General features: G+C 48.1%; 1 protein-coding gene across 1 annotated transcript; it reads right to left on the bottom strand.

The window, feature by feature from the left end:
* Window positions 1-690: 690 nt before the first annotated feature.
* Window positions 691-7801, bottom strand: LOC131721025 (colorectal mutant cancer protein-like). Its single transcript, XM_059013894.1, has 14 exons — window positions 7585-7801; window positions 6786-6961; window positions 6369-6487; window positions 5926-6089; window positions 5253-5462; window positions 4887-5089; window positions 4578-4718; window positions 4116-4201; window positions 3860-3965; window positions 3519-3729; window positions 3104-3262; window positions 2786-2883; window positions 2471-2593; window positions 691-2115 (listed from the first exon to the last, which is right to left on the bottom strand). Exons 1-14 carry the CDS (start codon window positions 7645-7647, stop codon window positions 1950-1952), a joined length of 2025 nt encoding a protein of 674 aa, XP_058869877.1. The 5' UTR covers window positions 7648-7801; the 3' UTR covers window positions 691-1949.
* Between the last annotated feature and the right edge of the window lie 654 nt (window positions 7802-8455).

The raw sequence follows: 8455 nt of genomic DNA, 5'->3' as shown, positions 1-8455 counted from the left end.
AGTCACATGGATCCCGATCTCTTTACCTCTGCTGCAGCAGAGACTGGCAGCCCTGTTACCAAATGATTGCATATACAATGTTACCAATGCAAAAAAAACACATTGTACATAATTTGTAATATCATTTTTGTAAAAAAAATGTATGAAAAAGGTGAATAATACAGAATATTACATTATTTTGGTTCATGCATTCTACTGGCAGAATACAGTATGAACTATAATTATAATCCTTGCATTTTGCATATGCAATATACATTTCCACAAAGGGTATACATTGTACACAGCCGTGTCAGGGAGGGTTTAACCCCTAATGAGCTTTCTGTTTGTTAGCGATGTGAAATGTGGGGACAGCAACCTTGTCGGGGCGTCCTTTGACCCGACACCCTGACACTTGACCCCCGCCGTGGTCTTCCTCAGGATTTAGAGCAATCAGCGGAGGGCAGCGATGGACACATGGAGAGGGAGGGCTCCGGCCACAATCACTGCCCTGCAGCTCGGGGGTCATTTCAATAAGAGAGGGGAGGTTTGCTGATAAACTCCAATAGGTTTTCCAAAAGGAATCCCAATGAGATGTTTTGATAAAGCAACAGTCAACGTGTCTCAGCGATTGCTAACAGAAAACAAATGGTGCCGGGCTGCTTGCAGAGCTGCCCCAGGCTCCCGGATAATGCATTCAATCACGTTTGTTGCTTTGTGAGTTTGTTCGTTAATGTGTTTAGTTAGTTACAAAATTTTCATTAATTAGCCAACCCTCTTGTCCTCGTTATCGCTGGCAAACATAATCATTCCGTATCAGTTTAGATTAACTTAATCCTTTAAAATAAGAGTAGGAATTTGGGGATTTATAACATAAATAATGTAATAAAAATATTGAATGTATATAAAAAACAGAAAGAATCCGGACATTGACTGTAAAAGGGGCTACGATTACAGCTGTCACAATTCAGACAGTGATTTATGTACGTGGTTTTTTTAGTAGCTGTTTAATGTGAAAAGCTTACAGTGCTTAATAAAAACAATACATAATTCAGTTTTTTACAAATATGCACATTAAGGGAGAGGATCATGGAGTCCAAACACCCTTCGAACAAACTGTAAACCTGACAAACCTTATATTACAATGCCATAATGTCTTGCTGTATAAATGCATTATCAATACATTTCATATGTGGCAGCGAGTATCTACAAAGTGTTAAAATGTAGCAAACAGACACCAAGGAGTTATTTTGGAAGTGTAAAATTAAACAAGATATCTGTGCAGAAAAATACTTTTTTCTCCTTCGTAGAAGCTATGGCAGCTATTGTAGTTTCTGATTAAACAAAATAATAATTATAATCTAGCACCCTCTTGTGGGGAGCCTGCAGCAGTGCACTCTAGAGTTATTTATTTATTACAATCAAACCTGTACAGAAAAGTACTGAAAATCTAATGAAGGACGAAAAAAATGTAAGACCTTTGGTTTCGCACTAGATCCAATTTACATTGCCCTTACTGAGATGAAACACAATAAAACGAATGGGTGTGCTGATACCTGGACTCTGAATTCAGAAGCCTTTATCGGCAGGTCTTCAATAAATCCATTCATTGGCGTGCTGATTTCAAAACAGGAAAAGCTGTCCTTCCCTCGCGTTTACAACTGGATACCAGTCAATGTCACTTAACTTCTGCAGTGTTAATTAGTGTTTCAAAAGCCGTCTGGAAGATTATTTTCCTCTGATCTGGGGAGCTGACATTTTCACTGCCGTACTGGGGTTCCGAGTCCGTAAACAGACGATGAAAAGGCAGACGTGAGGGAAGGACAGCTTTTCCTGTTTTGAACATGTTAACGAATGGATTGATTGAATACCTGCCACTAAATACTTCTTAAAGGCAATTCGAGTAGCAGCACAGCCCTAATAAAAAGGATCCTGGTTATCTTTCTTCACTGTGCTCGGGGTCTGTGGTGCAGTCAGAGTGTGGTCTCGGCTCGCCTCCACTCCAGGGCCTGCAGCGCCCCCTGCAGTCCGCCGATCTGGGCGCTATGCCTCTGTGACATCACCACGATCTGACGCTCCAGACGGCACAGCTGCTCACGGTACTTCATCCGGGAGCTCTGGTAGGCTGCTGTCGCTCTACTGCCAGGAGAGAGGGGAGAAAAAGAAAGGAGAGGGGATGAGAAGAGGAGAGGGAACGGAGAGATAGCTTACTGCTTGAGTGAGACAACTTGTTTCCTATTTTTTAAATTTTGATTACTTTGCTTGATAAGGCCTTTCACTTTCCCGGTCAGTATAACGCTGAGGGCACAAAAAGACACTTTTTCAGGAACAGCGGCTTGAAACCTGGTTCCAGGAGACCACTGGGAGACCTAGTTTGAGTTTGCTGTATCAAATCCCCAAGTCTCCCCTGATGTGCCATGCAGTGGCCTGAAACCTAGTATCCTGAAACTAGGTTTCGGACCAGCTTTAGTGACCCCTGGTGGTCTGGAGGTACCTGTGCTCCCTGGCCAGCTGGGCGGTGATCTCTGCACTCTGTCTCCTGCGGGTGGCGCTGTCCGTCAGAACCACCTCCAAAGAGCCGCGCAGAGCAGACACCCGCTTACTCAGAGCCAGCTCCCTGCGAAGTAAAAAATACCGCGCAGGTGAGACTAGTGAGCGAGACACAAGGATCCTTTTCACAAAGAGCTGTATATGTCTAAGCACTCATGTACAGTATTTTGCAAGAGGTTGCTCTTGCTAGTCAATTAAATCATGTCTTCAATGTGTACATTCCCACATGAATACATAATATATACATTTTCTCACTTACCGTCCCAGTGCTGCCTGAATCTCTTGCAGGATTGGCTCGTTTTGGGGTCCCGGGACCCCCACACTAGGGGCTGCTGGAGCCGCCCACTCTGGGGGGATCTGCGTGAAAGACAGGAGGGTGAGAGAAGAGGGGGCACAAGGCTACAACACTGCAGGCTCCGACAACAGCATTTGAATTCCAGCACCTAAACAAAATGAAAACGTCTGTCTCCCTGCCTCCACAGTCCCCCTCCCTGTGGCTCTGTGCCTGCCTGCCTGCCTCCCTGCCTCCCTGCCTTTCCCCCCTGCCTCCCTGCCCCTCAGCTCCGACGCTCCGTACCTGTATCCCTGCCTCCTCCTCCTCCAGCTCTGCCCGGAGGCTCTCCAGTATCAGTCTGCTGGCTGTTTCCTGTGTCTTGTGAGCAGCCAGGGTCCACTCCAGACTCCTCCTCTCCTTCTCCGCCAGCCTGATCTCTTCCCTCAGCTCGGCCATCTCCTCCTGCACACAGACAAGCCCACAGCACAGCATCACACTCTGAACCTGTGTGTCCCCTGACCCAGGAGCGAAACTGTGAACCAACAACGGGCCAGCTGAGAGAATTCGAATACTGAGCTTAAGATTGAAATCAGTTCCTAATGGCCCGTCTGTCTGCACCTCTGCCCCAAAACCTTGATCTTTTTTTCAGCAGCAGAAGGAAAGTCTTGAGCAGTTGAAAATGATTTAAGAGCAGACATTGAGAAAGTGGGAGTGCTACCCTGACGTTGACAAGCTCCTGGAGCAGGGCTGTTTTCCCCCTCTTGGGGCTGGGTGTGTTGCCTGGCTTTGGGTCTCTGTGTCCAGGCAGGGTGTCTGTGTCCTTGCCCCCCGTCTCCCCAGCGCCTGGCTCAAGGACAGGAATCTGCACGGCCTCCAGGTCCTTCCTGAGCTGCAGGATTCTCTCCCGGAGCGCACTGTCACGATCCCGCCTGCCACAGAACAGCACAGCAGGGTTAGCTCCTGCACACCGACTACACTGTCCACTGAAACACTGTGATCAGCATGAGCATGCAGAATAAGCATTCATTTTACTGTCCAGGTGTCTCTGCATAGTCTCACCCGCTCTGTGCTGCAAGGGTTTGCTCCACGGCGCCCTCTGCTGCTGAGTGAGAGGACTCTCCGGTCTCTGGGCTTCTCTCAGCAGAGTCAGGGCAAGCAGTCGGCTCTGGAACAAGAAAACAAGCACGACCGTCTAACAGAGAATAATGACAGTTCAATCTTACACAGATCTAATGGGAAAGGTACTGTAGGTAATCCTTCAAGAGATCACATTCACAAGAAAATACACTGCATACGTTCTCTGTGTAGTTCTTACCTGCAGCCCCTCTTGTCTCCAGCAGGGCGGCGCTCCTGGCTTCACACAGAGACCACAGCTCGCTGTAGGCTTCCACAGAGTCCTCACTGTTGATCACAGGACAGACGAGGGCATTAACAACACTGGGGCAGATCTACCGGCAACAGCAGGTGGAGTCGATCTCAGATTTACAGCATTAGGAATATACAAACCAGTTTGAATTCTGAATCTGAGACGATCTCAAAAGATAAGCATAGCCTACAGATAACCTACACCTCTTCCCTATTACAGGGAGCTTGATATTGTTGTAAAATGTTAGGGACGCTCCTCCAGTTTGGATAAGGGGGATTCTACTGTACTTGTTTGAATGATAAAGGAGTTCTTTGTCTGTATCCGAGAGCCAGCATCTCGCTACACTGGTGTAAATATCGCAGTGCTATCTGTGTGGCACTGCAGTCAGTTCAGTGCAGTTCAATGGCATACCTGTATCTCAGAGCCAGTTGCAGGGCTGTGTTGCTGGACTCGTGTTTGCCCAGTAACATGCTGAGCCGCTCCGACTCCCCCTTCCTTCTCTCCAGCGCTGCAGAGAGACGATCGTTTCGAGACCTCAGCCTCTCGATGCACCTGAGCGAGACGAACAGGAGTGACGTCACTGAGATACAAGCAACCAATCGCGGGCTCACAGAAATCACTGGACGTTCTCTTCCCCGTGAAAGGTACAGGGCACTGTGACGTCATCAAAGTTGTGACCTTGCTAATCAGACAGACAGACAGACAGACAGACAGAGTCACCTGTGCAGCTGCTCAATTCCGTTCTCAAAGACAAGGACTGTGGGTGTGGCTGGAGTGGGTCTCTCACCTCCGCTGCCCAGGGCAGGGAGGGGCACAGGAGAGCCAGGGCAAGGGGGTGAGGCCAGGCAAGGGGGGCTCATGATTCCACTGGGAGGGAGGGGCACACTGCCCACTGCCTGCAGGCTGCACTGGAGAGAGATTACCTACACCAGGGAGGACCGGAGAGCAGGCAGTTTATTGTAACTTATTTTATTTTTACAGCAATTTAATGTAAGATGCTTTGCCATGATTAAACCTATAATCTGTGGTGCTTTTACAATATCTAAAGCAAAGTTCCACATAGTTAAAGCACACTCACTCACACACCTTATTTTTGAGTCTGTCACGCTCCTCCTGCAGGCTGCTCAGCATGACCTTCGACCTGTGAATCTCCTGCTCCCGCTGCTGCAGGGTCGTGCGGAGGTCGCGGTTCCCCTGGCGGGAGGCGAGGACTTCCCTCTGGAGGCAGCTGCGCTCCTCGGGGGGGAGCCCCGGGACAGAGGGGATCCCCAACTCTGTTTCCATGTCATCAAGCACCTCCCCCAATAACCAAACCAGAAGGGTTGAAATGCGGAATAACCAATGCTGTAGCACCTTCTTATCTCGCTTCAGAAGTTCTCAAGTCGGTTTTATTTTATTTTTACTTCAGAAACGTTCTGACACAACACTTTAATTTCACTTCCTGTGCTCCGGATATTAGGACCCCCCATCTGAACTCCTGCTTGGGTTCCTATTACCTGTAACACAGGAAGTGAGTGGCGAGAGAAATCGACAATAGGCCGCCGAGTTGTGACTCCCCTAACCTTTATCTGAAATCTCATTTATTTGGTTCTAGATCCATTTCTAATACATAATGGGATCTGTGTGCACAGATGCTTGGGGCAGGTAAAGCACTGGACCGCACCAGCATATGGAAATCCCTTTTCAATTCCCTGTTCACACCTGGTATCATTGTAATTGAAGCTATTAGACACACTGCTGAGTCTGTTATGCGTCGCACCTGTGTGACGTGGACCCAGGTTTCCCAGGCTGCTGTGAGGTGCTCGATGTGACTGTCACTGTCCTGGAACGTGCAGGGGACAGCCCTGGCCCTTCTGCTGTTGATGGAGCTGTCCAGGGCGTCCAGTAACCTCTGCACCTCCGTCCACAGCTCAGTGCTGCCTCCTAGTGGAACACAGAGGAATGACACAGCTAGCAATGTGCTATACTGTAGGAACGGAATAGCCCGCAGCACAGCACTGACACCTGGAGGAATATAGAGGAAAGACACAGCCACCGCCTTGTGGAATACACTGGAGCTAAACAGCCACCAGTGTAGCGTACAGAGGTCAGCGCTGCCCCCTAGAGGAGCACACTGAAAAGACACAACAAGTCGTTTCTTTAGCGCTCTAGTTTCACCGGAATGGAATTCATGTCTGTACTGTGAACTGTATGCTTGCTTACCTTGCCCTGGAGTCTCTGTGCTGCTTGGTGGACCTCCATCTTCTAGGGGGCTACACTGAGGCTCTGGGCTCTGAACACCGGGCATCTCTTTAAGGGGGACGGCATCACCCTCTTTGGCACTGCAGCACAGAACATTGGCAGTGAATTCGAAAAACAAGAAAAAGCAATTTTTCCAAGTTAAAATACAATTCCGAGGTGTCTATAGATTCTCCTGTAGTTTGCCATTATAGCTGTAGGGACATAAGCTTCCTAAATATTGTTAAATACTTTAAGAACTACTTTTTTTTATTAAATACTGATAATATTTTACAAGAAGGACCGTCAACATTTTCAGAAACCCTTTCAGCACTGAGCACTGCACCCTTCATGAGATGACACTCTCTCTTGTGATCTCAGTCGGTCTGGTCCTTCTCATACCTGGCTGGTCCCTGTAGCCCCCCAATCTTCCCATTGAGCTCAGCGACCATCCTCAGCAACGAGTCAATATCCTGATCGTACTGAAGCAGGTCCAGACCAGGGGGGTCACTGCCTGCGTCTCGGGGATCCTGCTTGCATTTCGGGGGCTCCCCTATTCTGTGCACTGCCAAGCAGCCCTGGAGATTGAAAGCAAAGAGTTAACACTGTCTATACACTCAGTTCTGCCTGTTCCCATGCCTGCACTAGATGTGTTTGAAGATGCATTCACCGTGCTGTCGCACAGTTTGGTACGCTTTTACCTCACTGTAACAAACACACTACAAGACGTGTACTGCTGGACTTGCTGGGTTTGGGGCAGTTTTGGGAAGTCTCTCTCTCGCGCTCAGCTCTGTGGAGGAAGGGGGCAGTCTGTGTTTCCTGAAACGTGTGTGTATTTTGGAAAGAGGAATAGGAGGAAACAGGAAAAACCTCCTGTTGAGACAACAATGACTGAGACTCTATGGGGTGGATCAGAGAGAGAGAGAGAGAGAGAGAGAGAGAGAGAGAGAGAGAGAGAGAGAGAGAGAGAGAGAGAGAGAGAGAGAGACTGCAGTGTTACAATTCTGAATTGTTTTTTAAAGTAGACAATTCCGCGATAATGGATCAATGCTTACGGAACCATCGAAATGTATTGATTAGCAGTTTGGCTGCAGTTTGGTAAAATCAACAGGTGCTTTTCTCCTTTCCAAAAAAGTAAAAGTAAATTAAAGCAATGGCTAAAAAGTCTGGCCCAGCATCAAGAGTTACTGTACTCACTTACCTCACCCGAGGCAGCTTCCAGATCAGCCTCGCCCTTCTCCCCACCTGCGTCTGCAGAGTCCATGGGGGGACCCTGGATGGCAGACTCCCAGAGCTTGCAGTTCTGCTTTGCCAGGGCAGCAGCCGGAGCTTGTTCCAGTAGTCTCTCTGTGAGCTCTAGGAATTCTTCTCCAGTAGCGTCTAGGCTCTGCCCCAGCGCTGGTGTTAGTCCAGTGAAGGTTCAGCTGAGAAGCCGCAGTGTATCTTCCATGGCTCTGGTCGAATGGTTCCAAGCTGTCTGCTGTGTGCCATCAGTCCTCCCTCCACCCCGCCCTCATAAAGGAGGGCTTCCTGCCCGATACTGAGCTAGCTGACCGCACCCCCCTTCCCTATGACCAGCACAAACACATGCACACATGAACCCAGGACCTGCTGCACACACACACACACACCCTCTGTCTGTGTCTCTCTCCAAGTTCATTCAGTTTATCAAAGGAGTATTGTCTACAGAGAGATTTACTGTTTAAAAAAATGAGGGTTGCAGAGTTATATAACACAGATCAGTTTCATAACAGCCGGCACATTACCTAGCTGTTGATGCCTCCCCCCCGTAGTTGGCTTTTTCCACTGTGATATGCCTTTTCACAACGGGAAGCATGAGGGATTAATAACAGACCAGTATTTAATACCAGAATACAACCAATTATAAAAAGAATTACAAACCAATGACCCCTTGCTCGTAAATATTATACACACTTAAGTTTAAAGAACATTCTATTACGAAAAAACAGGGGGTTGTTGATTGTGAAGTTGCCCTGCGTTTCAACTTTAACATTTGCAACAAAACACCAACTCCCGGCATACGACATTTAGAGAACTACAATTCCCAAAAT

The sequence above is a fragment of the Acipenser ruthenus genome, chromosome 47 (genome assembly GCF_902713425.1).
Source record: "Acipenser ruthenus chromosome 47, fAciRut3.2 maternal haplotype, whole genome shotgun sequence".
Classification (NCBI taxonomy): Eukaryota; Metazoa; Chordata; class Actinopteri; order Acipenseriformes; family Acipenseridae; genus Acipenser; species Acipenser ruthenus.
The sequence above is the reverse complement of the archived record's forward strand: the minus strand, read 5'-3'. Positions and strand labels throughout refer to the sequence as shown.

Excerpts from the sequence above, each read along its gene's own strand:
- LOC131721025 (XM_059013894.1), bottom strand. The coding sequence starts at position 7,647 with ATGGACTCTGCAGACGCAGGTGGGGAGAAGGGCGAGGCTGATCTGGAA. Across the intron at positions 6,488-6,785 it reads GGGCTACAGGGACCAGCCAG|TGCCAAAGAGGGTGATGCCG; the intron begins GTATGAGAAGGA and ends TCTGTGCTGCAG. Across the intron at positions 5,090-5,252 it reads GTGACAGACTCAAAAATAAG|GTAATCTCTCTCCAGTGCAG; the intron begins GTGTGTGAGTGA and ends TCCCTGGTGTAG.